General features: G+C 31.2%; 11 protein-coding genes across 11 annotated transcripts; 5 read left to right on the top strand and 6 right to left on the bottom strand. All coding sequences in view use genetic code 12, as the record gives it.

Annotated features, from left to right (window-relative positions):
• Window positions 1–81: 81 nt before the first annotated feature.
• Window positions 82–1,157, bottom strand: YPT72 (Rab family GTPase). Its single transcript, XM_064884832.1, has one exon. The coding sequence runs from the start codon at window positions 865–867 to the stop codon at window positions 220–222; it is 648 nt and encodes a 215-aa protein (XP_064736714.1). The 5' UTR covers window positions 868–1,157; the 3' UTR covers window positions 82–219.
• On the top strand, window positions 1,103–2,491 carry RJT21DRAFT_122229 (uncharacterized protein). Its single transcript, XM_064882339.1, has one exon. It carries the CDS (start codon window positions 1,476–1,478, stop codon window positions 2,427–2,429), a length of 954 nt encoding a protein of 317 aa, XP_064736713.1. The 5' UTR covers window positions 1,103–1,475; the 3' UTR covers window positions 2,430–2,491.
• Window positions 2,485–4,074, bottom strand: RJT21DRAFT_131347 (putative MFS allantoate transporter; the record flags this gene model as incomplete). Its single annotated transcript, XM_064883051.1, has 2 exons — window positions 2,485–3,950; window positions 3,984–4,074. The coding sequence occupies 2 exons, from the start codon at window positions 4,072–4,074 to the stop codon at window positions 2,485–2,487; spliced, it is 1,557 nt and encodes a 518-aa protein (XP_064736712.1).
• A 1,705-nt stretch (window positions 4,075–5,779) lies between these two features.
• On the top strand, window positions 5,780–6,391 carry RJT21DRAFT_513 (flavoprotein-like protein; the record flags this gene model as incomplete). Its single annotated transcript, XM_064884886.1, has 1 exon — window positions 5,780–6,391. The coding sequence occupies one exon, from the start codon at window positions 5,780–5,782 to the stop codon at window positions 6,389–6,391; it is 612 nt and encodes a 203-aa protein (XP_064736711.1).
• A 512-nt stretch (window positions 6,392–6,903) lies between these two features.
• RJT21DRAFT_49687 (flavoprotein-like protein) lies at window positions 6,904–7,954 on the top strand. Its single transcript, XM_064884831.1, has one exon. The coding sequence runs from the start codon at window positions 7,320–7,322 to the stop codon at window positions 7,929–7,931; it is 612 nt and encodes a 203-aa protein (XP_064736710.1). The 5' UTR covers window positions 6,904–7,319; the 3' UTR covers window positions 7,932–7,954.
• Window positions 7,955–8,156: 202 nt separating this feature from the next.
• RJT21DRAFT_49678 (uncharacterized protein) lies at window positions 8,157–9,588 on the top strand. Its single transcript, XM_064884830.1, has one exon. The coding sequence runs from the start codon at window positions 8,259–8,261 to the stop codon at window positions 9,552–9,554; it is 1,296 nt and encodes a 431-aa protein (XP_064736709.1). The 5' UTR covers window positions 8,157–8,258; the 3' UTR covers window positions 9,555–9,588.
• A 205-nt stretch (window positions 9,589–9,793) lies between these two features.
• On the bottom strand, window positions 9,794–10,954 carry RJT21DRAFT_69619 (uncharacterized protein; the record flags this gene model as incomplete). The annotated part of the gene is made up of 1 exon (XM_064885201.1): window positions 9,794–10,954. A coding segment is annotated over one exon (1,161 nt), but the record flags the coding sequence as incomplete, so codon positions are not given.
• A 166-nt stretch (window positions 10,955–11,120) lies between these two features.
• On the bottom strand, window positions 11,121–12,706 carry ERG9 (bifunctional farnesyl-diphosphate farnesyltransferase/squalene synthase). The gene has a single exon (XM_064884829.1). It carries the CDS (start codon window positions 12,614–12,616, stop codon window positions 11,276–11,278), a length of 1,341 nt encoding a protein of 446 aa, XP_064736707.1. The 5' UTR covers window positions 12,617–12,706; the 3' UTR covers window positions 11,121–11,275.
• Window positions 12,671–14,392, bottom strand: GTR1 (Rag GTPase). Its single transcript, XM_064882338.1, has one exon. It carries the CDS (start codon window positions 13,920–13,922, stop codon window positions 12,906–12,908), a length of 1,017 nt encoding a protein of 338 aa, XP_064736706.1. The 5' UTR covers window positions 13,923–14,392; the 3' UTR covers window positions 12,671–12,905.
• Window positions 14,393–14,617: 225 nt separating this feature from the next.
• Window positions 14,618–16,214, top strand: PRB1 (Prb1p). The gene has a single exon (XM_064882337.1). It carries the CDS (start codon window positions 14,707–14,709, stop codon window positions 16,102–16,104), a length of 1,398 nt encoding a protein of 465 aa, XP_064736705.1. The 5' UTR covers window positions 14,618–14,706; the 3' UTR covers window positions 16,105–16,214.
• On the bottom strand, window positions 16,159–20,644 carry RJT21DRAFT_122223 (5-oxoprolinase). The gene has a single exon (XM_064882336.1). The coding sequence runs from the start codon at window positions 20,311–20,313 to the stop codon at window positions 16,348–16,350; it is 3,966 nt and encodes a 1,321-aa protein (XP_064736704.1). The 5' UTR covers window positions 20,314–20,644; the 3' UTR covers window positions 16,159–16,347.
• Window positions 20,645–21,239: the final 595 nt, after the last annotated feature.

Raw genomic sequence — 21,239 nt, 5'->3', positions numbered from 1 at the left:
ATTCGTTATGTATTAAATAGTTAGACATACAAAATAAAGGGCTAATAAAAAGATTTTAAAAATGAATCAAGAAGTAGAAGTAGAAGTGGACTAAGCTTGTTTGAATAACGTGCAAGTGGAAATAGAATTGATGAAATGACTCTAAAAGTAATAGTAATAATAATAATAGTAATATAATATATATAATATTTAATTAAGTGTATGCAGATACGACCCTGTCTAACATGCGCAACCACTATATTCACTTTCTAAGTGAATATTGATTGCATCATTATAGTCGTCACTTACATCATGACCATTAGCATCATTCAATTCTTCTTGTTGTAATGCCATTTTGGCAATGACTTCAAATGCAGCTTCGACATTAATGCCTTCTTTAGCACTAGTCTCAAATACAGGATAATTTAATCCACCTAATTGATTATTGGTAATATTTTGTAATTTCTTTTGTAATGAAGGTATCTTTTTAGAATCATCTACATCTATTTTATTACCTATTATAATGAATGGAAAATCTTGAGGATTAGTAACATTAGATTGTACTAAAAATTCATCTTTCCAACTTGTTAAATTATTTAATGATTTCTCATTGGTAACATCATAACATAATACACAACAATCTGCCCCTCTATAAAAGGCTACTCCCAAACTTTGGAATCTTTCTTGACCAGCAGTATCCCAAATTTGTAAACTGACTTGTTTATTATTATCAATAGTTATTTCTTTAGTTAGAAAATCAGCTCCAATGGTCGCCTTATACTGATGACTGAATTTGTTGTTCACAAATTGTTGCATCAACGAAGTCTTTCCAACTCCCGAATCTCCCAAAATAATCACCTTTAACAATGTCTTCTTCCTTCCTGACATTCTACTATATATTATATGCTATATATTTGTTTGCTACTGCTACTAAATAAAAGTGTCAGTAATACCGGTTATCTATTGGAGCTGTGATGTTTTCCGTTTTTTGACCCGTCTCTTTCTCTCTGAAACAGGCTCCAACCTTATTTCTATGCAGGAATTAGTATATTTATATATAATCGTTTATGATATGAAAGTTAAAATTAGTTTTAAAGTCAAAGTCACGTTACAGTCAGCGTAACTTATATTCTATCATAAGTAAATGAATTAGTACTATATAATTATTTTCATAAAGCTCAATTATTTTTAGTCGAGATGGGTTGTGTAAGTAACTACTACTGTTATAGAAATCGTCCCTGAGGCTCGTGTGTTGCGGCACGGGTGTCATGTACCCAGCATAGCAACTATCCCAAATAGGAAAGTCCGTGGAGTAGTTCGGTACGAAGTGACAGGTGCCACATTTTAATTTGTAATATGAAGGCAAAACGTACGAATGGGGGTGAAAAATTGGGGTATAAATAGATGAAGAAATCGTTTGGTATCTCTGTTGAGATCAATTGAATTAATTCATTCTTAAAATAATAACTAATCATTTGAATACATAATTAACAATCATGTCTATTCTTACTTCATCAATTGAATTGACTAAAAAGTCTACCTATAAATTGAACAATGGTCTTCATATCCCAGTTGCTGGTTATGGTGCTTATTTAGTTCCAAAGGGTAAAGCAAGAGAATTAACTTATGCTGCTTTAGTTGCCGGTTATAGACATATTGATAGTGCTGTCTACTATGGAAGTCAAGAAGAATGTGCTGAAGGTATTGAAAATTTCATTAAAGATCATCCTCATGTTAAAAGAGAAGATATTTGGTTTACTACAAAAATTACTAATCCAGCTCATGGTTATGAAAATACTTTAAAGGAAGTTAAAGAAATTGCTTCATTAGTTAAAAAACATATTCAATATATTGATTTAATTTTAATCCATTCTCCAAAATCTACTAAAGATAAGAGAATTGGATCATGGAAAGCATTACAAGAATTAACTAATCCAACTAATGATATTATTCATGTTAAGTCTATTGGTGTATCTAACTTCGGTATTGCCCATTTAGAAGAATTATTTGCTTGGGAAGGTTTTAAAATAAAGCCAGTAGTTAATCAAGTTGAATTACATCCATGGTTACCAAGATTAGATTTAAGAGAATACTCAATCAAACATGATATCTTATTGGAAGCTTATTCACCATTAACTCAAGGTTATAAATTAAATGATCCTGAATTATTAGCTTTAGAAAAGGAATCTGGAATTCCAAAAATTGAAATCTTATTAAAATGGTCTTACTTGCAAGGATTTATTGTGTTAGCAAAGACTGAAAAGATTGAAAGAATTAAACAAAATTTTGATGTCCTTCCTGATGCTAAAGACGATTCTGAAGAATCTGCCAATTTAGGAGTTGTCAAATTACCTTTGGACGTATTACAAGCTTTAAATAAGCCAACCTCTAAAGAAGTTTTAACTTGGGGAGGTGTTGATCCAACCTTATACAAGGATGGTGATGCTTAATTAAATAAATTAAATAAATAAATTGATTAAATTAAATGTCTATAAATGAATTGAATTATGTAGTATATCTAAAATGTTTTTGCTCTTTATCAGTTAAATCAAATAAACTTTCATCTTCAAAAATATGATCATCTGATGCCTTTTCAACATTTCCATCCTCCTCAAGGAATATTTTACCATTATATTTAAGATCCTTATTTCTATTTTCCCAAATACATACCAACCAATATAACCCCGAAAAGAATATACATAAACATAACGCCACTAACATCGCAATGAACCCTCCTGTGTACTTGGGAGATTGGTTAGCTCTAAAAGTTTGAGGTCCAATCAATGCTCCCACACAATAACCTAAGTAATTGATTGAATAAGTAATTGATTTCTTAGTGTTTCCAGCTGTATTGGCTTGTGCCAAAGAAATTAGTACCACATAGGGAGCAAAGTAAAAGTATAAAAGGTAAAGTCCAAGTAATTGAGGTCCCACTTTAGATCTATCGACTCCATAAACGATACCAGCTCCAATTATAGGAATCAATAATGAGATTATTGCAATTAAACAACGTCTGTTTTCAAATCTTGAACAAAGCCAAGTGAAAAAAATAGTAGCTAGAGTAGCAATTACTCCAGTTGGAATACCCATTAAAGATGCTCTCATAGGATCAAAATTCAAATTGGTAATAATGATGGCAGAAAAGGTTGACAAACCACCATTGGGAATATTAATACAAACATTAAACAAAAAGATTAAATATGCTTTAATATCTAAAACTGCCTCTTTGGCTTGATACCATTTCCAATCATTAGTTTCAACACTAGTACTATTAAGTAAGGATCTTCTAACCACATAATACTTTTCTCTATCAGTCAAAAATTTAGCATTCATAGGAGAATCAGGTAAAAAATATAACATTAAACAACTCCATAAAAATGAAATAGACCCCACTAATAAATATAAATATTTCCATTCTGGAAGTGCTCCATGCTTAAAATATCCGACTAACCAAGATAAAAATCCATTAATTACTGAAGATGCAAATGCAAATATAATGGCTAATCTTAAACCTTGTTCTTTCTTTTTGTAAAATCTACCTGCAGCCAATGTACAACCAGGTACAATGGCACATTCAAGGAATCCCATTAAGAATCTTAACGTAGCTAACCCTGCAAATCCATTACATGCACATAATAATAGTGTGAATGAACTCCAACCAAGAGATGCACTTGCTAATACTTTCCCTAAGGGATATTTCAGTAATATGTATGACATTGGCCACATTCCTACTAAGGATCCAATAAATAAAATCGATCCTAACCAGGAATATTGTTGACCAACTAAATTATTATCTTCTTTAAATCCATATATAGCAGCAGTCGATAATGAAACCTTATCTACTGCCCCCATAGTGGCTGTGAAAAATAGCATTGGAACAAGAATAAAATCAACTTTTCGAATGATTTTCTTTTCTTCATCTTCAGATATATCAGGATATATACTCAGTCTTTTTCTAATAAATTCAGCTGCTATATCAATTATATGAGATTTTTTATCATTACTATGACTATTAAAAAGTTGATCTTTAGATATTGAGCCATGCTCCGAGGTTCCACCATCATTTTCAAAAAAACCAGGATTACTTCCTTTCATATTTATAGCATTTTCCTTAGTATTATGTCTAATATTATTGTTCAGAGTCGTAAAAATATGAAATGCCAGTTCTTTTATATGAGAACTAGATTTGGAATCTGAGGTGGACATTGTGTTTGATAATCTCCAAAGTTTCTTCTATTTTTTGCGCTGGAATTTTAGGTCACGTGCAGAACAATGGCTTCTTTTAACTTTAATAAGGTTAAAAGTTTATGGAATTTCTGGAATTTCAAATAGATTGGCTATTTAGTGAGGCCATAATTCATTGTAAATGATGAGTTTAAAATAGGAGAAATTAGTACATTTATAAACTTTTAGATCATCAATAGTCACAAGAAGATGTTTGGCACCAAAGGGTAAGACAATAGAGAATCAACTGTAATTTGCAGGGGGTAAAGAAAAGTATAGTACGCAAATCATAGTACAGTATGCAAACTATAACCTTAATGGCATTCTATATAAAGTAATTTGCGCTTTTCACTTTCATTGAGCCATTTTACCGAAGTATCAGCAAGCAAAGAAATAAAGGAAAACTTGACAAGCATTAACGGAATGTTTCACGTTACATAAATGATTCCATTATACTCCTTTAAATGGTATTTTTTCTTATATTGGGGATCTGCGCGGCTGATATTTCAAAGTAATTCTAAGTATGTGGCGGAGGTTTGCAGGATTTAAGGGAGGAATCATTAAATTCGGTGAAACAAAACTTCTCTCGCCATTTATGCATATTAATCCAATTTGTAACAGCTTGAATGTGAATTTGCCTTTATAATAATTGAAGCTTAGCATTTGATGCTCAACTATGAGAAACTGGAAACTGGAAACTAGAAACTAAAAACTAAATGTCGTATTTCTGAGTATGTCGCTTTCGCTAACATAGAAAGCCTCCACGACATGACCCATAAAAACAATGGAGATGTCGCTTAATTGTCATTTCCTCATCGATGAATAAATTAGTAATTAAAATTAAATTTCAGGATGATAATTAGATATATTGGCTGAGTGCTTATAATTACATTATTATTACTCTGTGTTATAGTTAACGGGATTTGACTAAACAAACACGCCTACAGGATTGACCCAGCATACTCTAGACTAGGCCTTGTAATTAATAAGAAAATGCGTGGGGGATCAAAACCTTTTCCGATGCTCCGATCCGAACTCATAAACACAAACCGAGAGGCACAAATTTTTCAGTCGTAACACTGATATAGTATAGCATAATGTCTTAAAAGTAACGGGAATAAATATTTACGGTACTGTATTATGTTCTAAATCTCTTTAATAAGCCTCAAATTTATCAGTTAGAAATTGTGAATAAAGCCCAGTAATCAGCACATCCGCAATATAATGCAATGCAATGAGATAGATCAAATAAGTCATCAAGAAGTAGCATCAACGGCGAATATTGCTATCCCCGGAAAGAATGATAAGCTCGTTATTTCATACCAATTATAAAATAATCCAATATAATAAGGTCCATTTGTAATGGAATAATATTTCTTTACTAAGAATCAGTAATGCGCGCAGTAATTTTTTGCAATGAAAGTATTAGATAATCATGACGTACTTATCCATCTCTTCGGGCCAAGAATCCTCCACTTTATAGGTATATATATATCTTGCTCTGCCCCGGAAGTTGCAAAAGTTTAAACTAGATTTGTTTTTCTATCTACATTCAATCATTAAACTTAATATAACAATGGCTCCTGCTCCAAGAACTGCTATTATCGTTTACTCTTTATACCATCATATTGCAACTTTAGCAAGAGAAGCTAAACTTGGTGTTGAAAGTGCTGGTGGTGTTGCCAACATTTTCCAAGTCCCAGAAACTTTAAATGATGATATCTTGAAGATTTTACATGCTCCAGAAAAGCCAGATTTTCCAATTGCTACATTAGATACTTTAAGAGAATATGATGCTTTCTTATTCGGAATCCCAACTAGATATGGTAACATGCCAACTCAATGGAAATCTTTCTGGGACAGTACTGGTTCTTTATGGGCTAATGGTGAATTAAAGGGTAAATCTGCTGGTGTTTTCGTCTCCACTGGTTCTCCAGGTGGTGGTCAAGAATCTACTGTTATGAATACATTATCTACATTGACCCATCACGGTATTTCATTTGTCCCATTAGGTTTCGCTAACCCAGCTCAAGGTTCATTTGACAATGGTATCCAAGGTGGTTCTCTTTGGGGTGCTGGTACATTTGCTGGTCACGATGGTTCTAGACAAGTTACCGATATTGAAAAATCTATTGCCAAGACTCAAGGTCATGATTTCTTCAAGACTCTTACCAAATATAGTAATTAATTTTTGTATCCTCCAATGTACCCCCAAATTTGCAACTAGATCACATAACGACCTATACGAAAAATATCATCCTATTTATAATAACACAATACGTTAGTTGTACATATTACAATACAGACAATTCCATTTTGGCATTTGTTCATAATTATATTAGTAAAAGCCTTCTTATTACACTTGTTGGAGTAAATTTCTCAATGGATAATAATATTTTGGTGTTTAATCTCCCTTTTCTTTTTGCGCGGAACCTTTTCTAAGAGGATGTCCAGAAAATATGCCAGATCAAACTTAGTAAAGGCTCCTCCACTTTTGGACACGGACAAAATGATAAATGATAACAAATATATGAGAATCTATTTTAACCGAAATATAATATGATTTAATGGTAAATATGGCACGGTTCCATTTTCACATCTGTTAATATATTCCCGAATATAGACATGTAAATAATAACATAAACTCCGACACTTTAGTAAAACCAGAATGTAAAACTAACTATAGAGTGGTTTAACGCAGTACTACTTTTTTAGGAAAATTCGGCGTTAGTTTGTAATAAATTATTAAAAAAGATGGCGTCGGTGTATCTTATTGTGCATGTTTTGATTGTGAGGATTTTCCTCTAACTACTGGAAAAATTCCATTTTGTGGATTTCTTATAGGGTGCGAATGGCCATAAAATTGTATAGCTGTACCCTGGCTCATGCCTGTTCGATTAAGATTTCACCTGCACCCCTCCAATCTAAATTATTAAGCTTACTAAACTAAACTCCGTTAATTTCCAACGATTTATGCTTCAATGTGGCCATTTTTGTGGTAGCCATAGTTTCGGTTTGCAACTAATTTTCTATATATATTAAAGATAATGGCGTAGTTCGTAATTTTTCAAATAATTTAATTTATATTTTTAAAAGATAATTAATTATTGTTAAAAATGGCCGGTCCAAAGATTGCTATTATCATTTACTCTTTATACCACCACGTCTATACCTTAGCTCTTGAAGAAAAGAAAGGTATTGAAGAAGCTGGTGGTGAAGCTGAAATTTTCCAAGTTCCAGAAACTTTACCAGAAGAAATCTTAAAGATTTTACATGCTCCAGCTAGACCAGAAATTCCAATTGCTACTTTAGAAACTTTAGAAAAGTTTGATTCTTTCTTATTTGGTATCCCAACCAGATTTGGTAACTTCCCAGCTCAATGGAAATCTTTCTGGGACAGTACTGGTCCATTATGGGCTAGAGCTGCCTTAAAGGGTAAATTTGCCGGTATTTTCGTCTCCACTGGTTCTCCAGGTGGTGGTCAAGAAGCTACTATCATCAATGCTTTATCCACTTTAACCCATCACGGTATTTCATTTGTCCCATTAGGTTTCGCTAACCCAGCTCAAGGTTCATTTGACAATGGTATCCAAGGTGGTTCTCTTTGGGGTGCTGGTACTTATGCCGGTCACGATGGTTCTAGACAAGTTACCGATATTGAAAAGTCAATTGCCAAGACTCAAGGTCTCGATTTCTACAAGACCATCACTAAGTTTGGTTCTAACTAGATAACTAAGTATTACTCTTTTATAAGACTAGTTAGTTGGTAAATACTTCAGTATTTAATTATTAGAATGCACGTCAGTATTGACCAATTAATAAGTATTAAAAAGTAACTAGCATTTACAAAGTAACTAATTAACTGAGTAATTAAGTAGTCAGTAGCTACTATGTAGATCATATTGTATGGCCATAGATAAAGTTTTTTTGGCCACTTTCCACGACGCTGTGATATTTTTCACTCTCTGAACAAACAAAATTTGACCGAACAGTATAAAGAAATCGTCATTGTTAGCGTAATAGACCGTAATACACTAAGTTATTAGTTCTTCAGTATGTCAGAAAAGTCTCATCATAAGCCTATAAGGCAGGACTATATTGCCAAAATAAGATATTCCAATAACTTACCACCTCCACCATTGAATCCTAAATTTATTCAATATAATACTACTGAAAATATATCTAATCAACAAGAAGCTCAAAGTTTAATAAGTTCATTATTTAGAAAAGAAAACTTTATTAGTTTAATAGAAACTATTGATGAAGATTTAGGTTTAAATTTAAATTTGATTAATAATAAAGGATTTTTAGATGAAGGAAATGATCGAGCTATAAATAATTTGGTTAATAAAACTGATGAAAATAAGCCAGTAACATTACATCCAAAAGATAGAGCTTTATTAAGAGATGCAGGTATAGGTAATATTTCCAAGTCTGAGCCTGGAGTTTCATTCTTGAGAAGAACTGAATATATTGCTGAACGTCAAATAAGGTCTCATGGTAGTGATGTTTCAACTAGTAGTGAATCTAAGAATACTAAAGAACCTGAAAAATTAGATGCTGAAGCTCAATTAAAAGCTGTTGAAGATACTTTTGAAGCTGCTCGTGATACTTTAATCAATTTAGATAAATTGAAACATCCACGTAAGAGAAATTTAAAGGCTGTTAATACTTGGCCATTATTACCTGATACTTCAATGACAGATGCTAAATTTTTAAATGTTAAATTTATAGGTTCAGCCTCACTTAGTCGTGAATTACAGGTTTTAAAACAAAAGAAAGGTGATAAATTCGATGCAGAATTACATAAAAATATAACAAATACAAGTATCTTAAAACCAATTACTTCTGATGATGGAGAATGGATTTCATTATATCAATTAACAAATAATTCAGCTACTAAATTAAATAAAAAATTACATTCAACTGAAAGAGAAAAACCAATTAATTTATTGGATGAAGAAGATGATGCCATAGAAAAATATGATTTTAAATATATTAAGAATTATGATATGACTTATAATAGATTTGCTAAAGAATATGAAGAAGTTAGTATTAAATTAGTTCCTGATGAAAATGATTCTAAAAGAAGAAAAGTTGCATATTATTATCCAATTGCTGGTAGAATTGATTTAAGAAAGCATAGACCAATTGCAAATACTGAAGTTAATAGATTCTTAAGAGAAAGTATTTATGATGGTATTAACTTTAAATTAAGAGAACCAACAACTAATGAACTTGAAAAGATGGATGCTATAAGATCTGAATTTGATCCAGTGGAATACGGAGGTGATGAAGATGAAGAAGATGAAGAAGATGAAGAAGAAGAGGAAGTTGAACCATCAGTATAGTTAAATGCACATACATAAAATTTTTAATATACTATGTATCTTTTTGTCTTTTGCCTAGTGTCTATTGTCTATACAATTATACAATTTGACTTTTTTCCCGCTTTCTCTTTAGTACTTTTTGATGTCTTTTGGGGTTCACTAGTAATTTCATTGGATTGTTCATCTTTAGGTGGTAATGGTAACCTTTTTGAAGGAATCTTTTTCTTATCCTTTTTACTTTTGGAGACATTGTTGCTATCAGACTTCTTACTGAAGGCATGTTGCATTTGTACAGCCAACCTTTCATCTTCTTCTTCTTGTAATTGTTTTAATAATAGATAATCTGAATCATTATATCCTTCATCATTAATATTAGCATCAAGTTCAAGGATAGGTAAAAAATCACCTGTAAAGAATAAATCATCCTTTCCACTAACAGAATTAAACGATTGCCATACGATTTTATTGGATTTGTTATTAAATGCTGTATCAGTTATTAATAAATACATATCCATATCACCCTTTTTAAATAAGGTATTAAAATGATTATTTCTAAAGAATATTACAACTTCTTCATCGTGTAATTCATTATTCAATTTTTTAAGACCAATACTGGTCAATTGAGTCTTATTTAATTCTAACCATTTCGAAATTAATCGTTGGTTTTGTAATTTTTCAAGTTTTTCTAGTCCCTGTTCATCATCAATTAATAAATAATCTTGAATTTTATCAAATGTCTGTAATTTATCAAATAATTCAACTAATTTACCATAATTATCTTGTTCTGATTCTGGGGTGTGAGAATGCAGGCGTGCACTTTCTGGTACATGATCTTGCGAATCAGAATGTACATGTCTAGCTGATACATTCCATTTAATATCTTCATTATCAATTGGATCTATTACCCATCCATGTTTAAATTTTAATCCAAATAATTCAAACAATTGAGATGCAAGATCATCTTTTACAAAATTACCCTTTAATAAATTAGGATCCACATTTAATCCAGTATGTAAAAGAGGTAAATTAGTTAAAATCTTATCTATTTCATCTTGATCATCAGCATGAATTTCATTATTATATATAAGAATAAGATCACCTAATTGTTCAAGTAATTTCTTTAATTCAATAAATCCATTATTAGCTTCCATTTGGAAAAGTAATTCTTTAAATCCCCTTAAACCATTCAATTTTTGATCATTATCATGAGTTATTCCCATATTATTAGTGGCAATTTTTTTTAATGATACTTCATATCCAATTACTAATGAATTTATTAGAGCTATTAATGGACATGGACCATTTTTATCTTGTAATATAATAGGAGATTTAAGTTTATCTTCACCCTTTTCATTATAATAATCTAAGGACCAATCAATAATTCTGATAGGAAATCTTACTTCCTCAATTGAAGCTGGATTAATAATTGACATTTTCAATTATGTCTGTGTATTATTATATCTATATAATATCTATAGTCTTTTACTACTAATGCTGCTAATATTAATGTGTTAAATGGTTTTTGACGATATAGATAACCTTATCATTTTATGCCGTGGGATACCGAGAGCCCGGCTGGCGCAGAAAATAATCTGCAGGTTATTAGTTGATAATAACGTAATACGATGGTTATGTTACAATCATAATACAGTACACGAGGAAAATCATAAACTATAATAAATTTTCAAAAGAATGTATATAAAATGTTTATAAAATAGAATAAGTTTATCGACTAACCATATTTAAAATACAAATTTATAAAGAATCCCAGTTGCAATTGATAAAATAATCAATAAAGAAATATTAAGATTATAAGATTCTTGATCCATTCTTCTTTGCATACTTTGATCAATTGATTTTCTTGATTCTAAAGATTTAGTAATGTCAGTAGAAGCTGGTGTTACCCCTTTTGGTAAAGATTTTAAATCTGGATATAATGTTTCACAAAATTGTTCAATTTCACCACATTTAATTCCAATCTTTAAATAATTTGGATCTTTAACTGATGATTTATGATTAATATTTTGAATATATTTTCTAAAGATATTAACAACTCCTGGGAAATTTCTACATTGTAAAATTAATGAACATGTAGTACCTCTTCTAATTTTAACATTAGAATGAAATACAGCTGGATTATTGTATACTTCAGCTAATGTTGCAACTGCCATAACTTGAGGAATAGCACAGAAACTAAAAGTTGATGGATCTTTAACTAATGAAAGAAATTCTAATACTTCTTTAGCATGACTTAAAGCATTTAAAACTAAATCACTAATACAATTTAAACCTTGAATTTCACTTTCTGGAGAAGTATCTTCATGGAATGATGGTAACTTATCAGTATATTTACCCCATACTTCCTTAGGCCAGAAGGATCTACCATCTTCTAAATCTTCATGATAATCTCTGATAATATTAGTCTTTTGTAAAAATAATCCCATAGAATTCGATTTTTGAAAATTATCTTCTACTAATGATTTATCAGAAAATTTAGCTAATACCATTAATTTTGTTAATCCTTCACCAACCAAACCAGCTACATAATGACAATATAAATCATAATCTTTAATAGTGGCAAGTCCATTAAGATTAAAATTATCATCTAAAATATAATCAGCCATACCATTTCCCATTTTATATGTTATATCTTTAATTACTTCTTGATATTGAGGTTTTAATAAATGATATTCAGTTAATACTTTATCAAATTCAACCAATACAATTCTATCCTTTTCATTAGGTCCACTACCATCAAAAGTCCAATCTTTTAAATCTAATTTTGAATCAAATTCTCTTAAAAGAGGAATTTTAATTGATGGGTCAAGAGTCATATCATCTTCAATAGTATCTAAAGCTCTTAATACAAGATAGAAAATCATAATAACATCTCTCAATTCAGGATGTAATTCTTGAATAACTGCTACAAATGATCTAGAAGTTTGATTTAATATATAATAACATCTTTGTAAATTTTCTGATCCTGGTACAGGTATATGTAAAGGTTGTTTAAAATAAAAAAATTGAATTGCAGCTTGCAACTCAGTTGGATGAGTGAGTAATTCCACAAGTTTCTTACTCATAATTAATCAATTGAATCAATCAATGGGTTCTATACAATTAAACTTGACAGTGACACCTCTATTTAATCTTTCTATTATAAAATTTTCCAGCGTATAGAAATATATTTATACGAGATCTATTGCGCGTCGTTTACGTATCACGTGGAGGAAACAACAGAAAAATAACAAACGGCTATGTTTAGAAGTATTACGTTATCTCCGAAAATCCTAAGTACTAAGTAAATTAATTATTTTATTAATTATTAACTATTAATTATTTTATTCATACATACATACATACATTTAATGGTTACACCCCGCCGGAGTTTTCAATCTTTTCAAACCATTTTCTAGCCGATTTAATATTATTTAAAATCAATAATTCTTCATGTTGTGGTTGACCTTCTGGTTGACTTGAATCTTTATCTCTTAAAACTATCATTATAAACATATTATCAGTTAATATATCAATATAAAAATGTGCTCCATTACTTCCTCTTATAATTAAATTACTAAAATTAGATCTTAATTTAGATATAGATTGTTTATATGTCTTTATTATACTAGAAATTTTTGCAAATCGTTTAGGATCTAATTCTTCTTGTGTAGATAATGGTGGAGCCAATTGACCTCCATTATTTTCAACTGCATCTTGATTTTGTTGAATACTTGCTGTTGATGATATTACCAAAAAGGTAGACTTCTCAAATAATATGATTTCTTCAGAGTCAAGTATTTGATTTAATTTTAAAAGATTATTATTCAACAAGTTCATATTAGGAATTAATGAACAAACTATTTGAGACCATGCTTTGTATAAACTTTCATCCCATATTGAAGTAGGAAATCCAATTAATTTGAATTGATATGGATTAGAAATTTTTTGTAATTTATCCATCATTATAGTGAATAATTCTTCACGTTTATCAATTTGAACTAAATCCATTTTATGTAATAATACAAAGATTTTAGCTCCTGGACTATATTTTTGTAAATTTGTTAATGCTTTTATAAATATTTCAATATCTTTATTAATTGATTTTGATTCAACATCAAAAACATGAATTAATACTTGAACCATTTTAAATATATGATCCTTTTGATTAGTAAAATAATTATCCATAAAAACATCTTGACCACCACAATCCCATAAATTTAAAGTCATATTTCCTAAGAATCTTAAATGACTATGTTCAACATCAATAGTTGCACCTAATCTTCTTGTATCAAAAGCACTATAATTGGAGAATATCATTGATCTCATAGAGGATTTACCGGAACCAGACCGGCCCATCAATAGTAATTTCTTTCTTGATGAATGTGACATTATTTATACGATTATTTATTCTATATTATTCTATGAGTTAAGAAAGAATTGAAGTATTTTAGTATTATTGGTCTGTGTTATACTTTATTGATAACAGAAAGACTTAGCAACTATTGTATTATAGTATTTGCTGTTGTGCTGACTATACGGGAAGCTTCGTGTAGTATTTTTTGCCTGCTTATCATTATTGCATCTGTTTCTCGCACGACTTTGTCTAGACCAGCTAATAGCTAACAGATTGACTTGCTAATTGTAGTGAATCACTAGATGTATTTAAGATTATGGTTGATCTATACAATAGTTTAATGTCATAGTATATACATTAATGTACAAATGTAAATCTGTAAGAATTCGAATTCTTCGTATAAGATTCAACTAATATTCCGGCCAAATAAAGTATAAATAGACTTACTTTAACTATGTACAGCACGATTACCAAACAAAAAGCTAAACAAACCAGCAGATCTATGTATCTTCAAACATATATAAAAGAAAAAAAAAATAGATAATTATATAAGAATATTTCAACTCATCATAATCATAATCATCATCACAATCACAATCACCATCAGCATATGGATGTTGGGTGCTAATTGCAATTGTGGTTGGAATTTGTGGCCCTGTACAGGAAAATCCCCAAGCCGCACACGAGGTATCATCGGATGGGGAAAGTTGGGGGGTAGGGAACAGCCACCTTTTTATCTGCTTATCAGAATTAAAGAGTTCACAACTATTTCTTTTATTTGTTTATAGCTCAAGTGAAAGTATAGAATTTACTTATAAAATGCATATTAAAACATTAGTTACTTTATTGGCTGCATACCTGTTGGGTGCAAATGGGTTAGTCATTCCAGATATTCAAAATTTATTTAGCTTTGATGTCTTATCTAAGACTGGAGCTAATAGTGCAAAGGCAATTGGAGGTCAACAACCTTTAGTTGGACTTTCAAATGAAGTTAATAATTTAGGTAAATTAGCTTCTAATATTAGAAATCAACTTATTCCAAATAAATATATTGTAGTTTATAAGGATGATTTAAGTACTGAAGATAAGCAAATTCATCAATTATGGATTCAAAATCAATTTACTACCATGGTTCAAACTAATGGACTTTCAAATAAAGCAACTTTAGATTTTTTTGATTTAATTAATACTGGATTTAGTGGATATGTTGGTTATTTAACTGAAGATTTAGTTAAATTAATTGAAAAGGATCCAAAAGTTAAATTTATTGAACAAGATTCAGTGTTTAATATTAATGAATTTGATATTCAAAAGGATGTAACTTGGGGATTAAGTAGAATTAGTCATCGTGATTTAAGTCCAAAATTAGATTATCTTTATGATAATGAAGGTGGAAAGGGTGTTACGGCTTATGTTATTGATACTGGTATCAAAATTGAACATGAAGAATTTGAAGGTAGAGCAACTTGGGGTTCTGCTGTTGCATTCCCAAATCTTAAAGTTGATGGTCATGGTCATGGAACTCATTGTGCTGGTACTATTGGTTCCAAAACTTATGGTATTGCTAAGAATGTTGAATTAGTTGCTGTTGCAGTTATGAACTTTTTAGGGGCTGGATCAACTTCAGATATTATTAAAGGTCTTGAATTTGCTGTTCTTGATCATCAAAATAATGTCAAAACTAAAAAGGGATTTAAAGGTTCTACTGTTAATATGTCTATTGGTGGTGGAATTTCTGAAGCTTTAGATTTAGCTGCTAATGCTGCTACTAAGGCTGGATTACATGTTGCTGTTGCTGCTGGTAATGATAATGCAGATGCATCTGAATTTTCTCCTGCTAGAGCTTCTGGTCCAATCACTGTTGGTGCCACTGATGAAAATGATGTAAAGGCTGAATTCTCTAATTGGGGTAGTTCAGTAGATATTTTTGCTCCTGGTGTTAATATTGAATCCACCTATATTTGGAGTGAAACTACTCTTATGTCGGGAACTTCAATGGCAACTCCTCATATTACTGGTTTATTATCTTACTATTTATCATTATACCCAGAAACTACCTCTGAATATTCTAAAGCTCCATTAACTCCAGAAACTTTAAAGAAGAATTTAATTAAATATGGTTCTAAGGGTATAATCACTGGATTAGATTCTGCTTCACCAAATGTTCTTGCCTATAATGGTGGTGGTCAAGATATTAGTGATTTCTGGAAAAATTAAGCGGCTATAAATCATGGATTATTACTTGGTTGGTTATTTTTATTCTTCTTCTTCTTCTTCTTCTTCTTCTTCTTCTTCTTCTTCTTCTTCTTCTTCTTCTTCTTCTTCTTATTATTGATATTGTTGGTGATTTTTTATTTCTATTATGATACTCCACTAAATTAAATTAAATTAAATTAAACTAAAAATTCAAATTAAATAAATTACAGGTAATTAGATTATATATATAATACATATTTACAATTACTGAGATGTATTTGCAGCTTCTACATGTTTCCCTAAACTACCACCAGCTATAATATGTTGATTTCCAGTTTTATCATATTTAAAATCTGTAGAAATATTCCAAAATTCATCAGTATCATTAACATTTCCAAATCCTCCCCCTCCTGGAGTTAAGATCTTTAAAATATCACCAGACTTTATTTCTATTTCTGCTAATGATGGTAATCTTATCCATTGAATCACTCCATTACCTCTATTTCTACCCAAGTAATTCTCTCCAACATGTCCTGGTTCTCCTCCATATATTCCCCATGGTTTATATACTCGTCTTTGAGTTACTAATGATACATGAACTGGTGAATTAAATTGAATCTCTCGAATTAATCCATCCCCTCCGTTCCATTTCCCCTTACCTCCACTATCTTTTCTTATACAATATTCTATTAAGAAACATGGATATCTCTTTTCTAATACTTCTGCATCAGTAATCCTAGTATTAGTCATATTGGTTTGAGTTCCTGAAAATCCATGGAATCCATATCTCTCTCCATTCTTCTCAATAATCCCTGCACAACTACCTTGTCCAATGGTTTCTGTATATCCAAATCCTTTAATCATTTCTCCCTTTTCATTCTCTCCTCCTGTACCAAAGTTAATACCATTCATACAACCACCAGATGCTGATGTAAAACCAAATACTTTGAATAAAACATCAGTTAATCTTTGTGATGTCATACCATTCCCAGCACAAACAGCAGCAAATTTACTAGGATTAATAAGGGAATTATCGGGGATTATTAATTTACATGGATCTAAACATCCTTGATTTAAAGGAATATCCAAATCTATCAAACATCTTAATACATAGATGACAGCAGATAAGGTTATTGATTTGGGTGCATTTAAATTAGAATAAGATTCTAATGATGTACCGGTGAAATCAAATGTAGCTATACCTTCATGTTCATTAATATCAACTTTTACTCTTATTTCACTACCATCATCCATATAATCTATAGCTGATAAGGGTAATTTATCTTTATTTTTATTTGCAAAATCCTTAAAGAATTTAGTTACAGCTAATGCAGCTGCCTTCTTAACTTTCTTCATATAAAATAAAACTGTTTCACTACCATATTCTTCAAATAATTCTTTAAGTAAATTAATACCTCTTTGATTAGAAGCAATTTGTGCTTTTAAATCACTAATATTATCATCAATATTTCTTGTTCCTGATACTCCATGAGATTTGGGATTATCAACAAAATGATATTTCAAACCATCATAATCAAACTTACCCTTGGAAACAATTTTCCAGGTTTCAATATTTACACCTTCATCATATATATCTCTTGCATAAGATGAAGAAGATCCTGGAGCTGAACCTCCAATTTCTGAATGATGAGCTCGAGATGCAACTACAAATTGAAGCTTATCTTCAAAGAATACTGGTGAAATAATAGTTATATCTGGTAAATGAGTTCCACCAACACTAGGAGAATTAGTACACAAGATATCACCTTCTTTCAAATCTTGACCCCAAAAATCTAATTGATACTTTATGGCAGTAGACATTGAACCAAGATGAACAGGTACATTGGGAGCATTTGCAGCTAAATTCCCTTCATTATCAAATAAGGCACATGAATAATCTAATCTTTCTTTAATATTAGCACTAACAGCTATCTTTTGTAATGTTCTAGACATACTTTCAGCAATAGACATAAATCTATTAGCAAATATTGAAAGTTGTACTGGGTCAACAAATGATGTAGTAGCTGTTGATTTATAAGTCGTTTCTAAATCAATAATTATATGATTAGATAATATTGTAGCTACTGAAGAAGGAGTTATAAATATAGTTTGATTTGCATCTACTATTAATGCTGGTCCTTCAACTATTGCACCTGTAGGTAATTTCTTAAGTAAGAAAACATCTGTTTGATAATGGTTCCCATCTACATAAACTGAATTTCTAGTTTCACGAATAATTGAGGATTTTGCAGCCAATTTCCCAATATCATCATACTCATCATAAGGTGATTTAATGGATTTATCGTATGACAGAACATCTCCACTTGCTCTAACTCTTATGTCAGAAACTATTATCGGTCTATCTTCATCATTAAAGGCAAATTCTTTGGCATGCATACTATAAAATAATGATAAGAAATCATCATCATTTGGTTGAGGAACCATTATTCTTGTATCGGAACCTTTATAACCCATGTTTAAGTAAATATTGTAAACCACCGAATCTTGCTTTACACCTTGAGATATAAGATTCTTCCGACAAATGGATTGAAGCCTCTGACAATTCTTCAATAAGTTGATTCTGGTATAAGAAGAATATGTTTCAGACACAGGTTCTTGAATTTCTACAACATTAGGTGCCAAATATATTCCATAAGCTGATAAAATTGAGGAATGTTTGTGGATAATAACCTTGTTAATCTTTAGAAGTTTAGCAAGAGAACAAGCATGTTGACCACCTGCACCTCCAAAAGATGAAAGAATATGTTTGGAAACATCATGACCTTTGGATTCAGTTAAGTTCCTTATAGGCTTAGCCATTTGATAATTAGCAACATCAATAAATCCTTCTGCAATTTCATAAGCTGTTTTTGGAAATTTAGGATTATCTGCATTAATAATTTTAGTTAGCTCTTCAAATTTCTGTTTAGTGATTTCCATATCTATAGGTTGATTCTCGTCAGGTCCAAACACTTGAGGGAAATAGTTAGGCAAGAGTCGTCCGGTGAAAAGGTTAGCATCAGTGATAGTTAAGGGGCCATTCTTTCTATAACAAGCTGGACCTGGGTACGCACCTGCTGATTCAGGTCCAACATGAAAAACCCCATTTTGATAAGTCAATATAGATCCACCTCCAGCGGCAACTGTATTAATATCCAATTGAGGAGCAGCAATTTTAATCCCAGCAATAATACTTTCGAATGAAAATTCATAGTCACCAGCAAATCGAGAGACATCTGTTGAAGTTCCTCCCATATCAAAACCTATTATGGGGAATTTTCTATTTGAGTCATAACATGTCTTTGCAGCACCTACAATACCTCCAGCAGGACCAGATAATAATGACTTCAAGCCTGAAAATTTGGTGTAGGAGCATAAACCACCATCTGATTGCATGAATTCTATACGAGTATACTTTTCAAATCCCGGTTTGAACCCCTTCAAGAATGCAGATATATACTCCTTGACTATGGGCGTTAAGTAAGCATCCAAAGTAGTTGATTGACCCCTTGGTACAGCTTTTATTACTGGTAAAATCTCATGTGATAAAGAGACATTCGTGAATCCTACTTGTTTAGCAAGTTCTCCAGCTAATTTTTCATGAAGTTGAAAATTAAAGCCATGGATGAATACTATAGCAATCGATTTAATTCCTTTATTTTTGAGTTGAACCAAATCTGTCCTTAGCTTTTCAATATCTAATGGTTTTATAATCTCGAATACTTCGTTTGTCTCTCCTCTAACGTATCGGATATCATCTATCAACTCTTGAGCATCATAACCAGTTGGATCTACAGTGAATGCTGGTAAGGTGACTCTTTCATCTGCCTCTACAACTTCTTCAAATAACACTCCAGGCTTAACGATGTTTAATGCAAATAATTCTGGACGAGATTGATCTCCAATATGAAGTAAATCCTTAAATCCTTTTGTGGTGACAAGGGCTATTTTAGCACCTTTTCTTTCGAGTAATGCATTTGTGGCAACAGTAGTACCTAATCTGATTGAAGATATTGAGGAAGTATCTAAGGGAATACCTCTGGGAATGGAAATTCCATGAACAATTTCAAGAACTCTTCGTATTCCTTCAATGTTTGCATCTTTATAATTAGTTGGATCTACGGACAATAATTTAAAGGATTCTTCTATCAGTCCTACCCTATATAGAATATCTGTGAAAGTTCCACCTCGATCTATTGCTATAGTTATTGGTTCAGGATTAATAGTCATAATGCAGGTTGGTTGAAAATATGGGGTATAGAATATATACCAGCACGAAATTAATACTGAGACCTATTTTAAATTCTTATATATATTATTTGACATAGACTTAATGGGATTAATGATATTATTAATCTAGCTTGTTCCAAACTAGTTCTGAATTTGACATGCAAAGTTTTATGTTGTTATTCTCCACAAATTGCATATAAAATTTCAGAATTTTTCAGAAAGATTTGATTAGGTCGGATTAAACTTTGTACAGAAATTAGTTTTAAAGACAAACGTAATGCAGTTGAATGAATTAAAACTCTTATATGTCTTATATATATATATATATATATATAACAATCTATGTTCAAAGAATAATAAACTACGGTGAACAGGATTCCTTTGACACAAAGTTTAATTTGACAGTGGAATGAGAACGGTCTCCCAAAAATTTACAAAACAATAATACTCGACCTACGAAAATAACAATAGAGTAACTAATTTGAATTCGGTAATCATAGCAAATTAATTGCTGGACTTGGCAGGCACGGCCTGCCTATTTTTCAGCTCGACAGCTTGCAGGGAGCAAATAAAGAGCGTAGGGAGAAATTGCAAAAAAAATACTGAGCGCTTTGTAACACAACAGCAACTGACAATAACCTAATGATTCTCGAGTATAGCGTATACGACAAGACTGGCGTATTGAGTGTTGTGTATTATGTGTTAATTAAGCCCCTACTTACTCCCACGGAGTTTAATTATATATTCCGTATTTTATTGAATTATATAGGGATAACACTAACACAATTTCATGCATAACGCACGCATCTCGAATGTAATTGCATTAGCCATGTTGAATAATTCATCAACGGCTATTTTTCTTTACGGGAGATAGGTTGAATACTCACTCATAATACTCACAAAATGCATGCTCGGGATGCCGAACG

This window comes from Scheffersomyces amazonensis (assembly GCF_036850825.1).
Source record: "Scheffersomyces amazonensis strain UFMG-HMD-26.3 chromosome Unknown RJT21scaffold_6, whole genome shotgun sequence".
Lineage (NCBI taxonomy): Eukaryota > Fungi > Ascomycota > Pichiomycetes > Serinales > Debaryomycetaceae > Scheffersomyces > Scheffersomyces amazonensis.
This window is presented reverse-complemented; position numbering and strand designations above follow the sequence as displayed.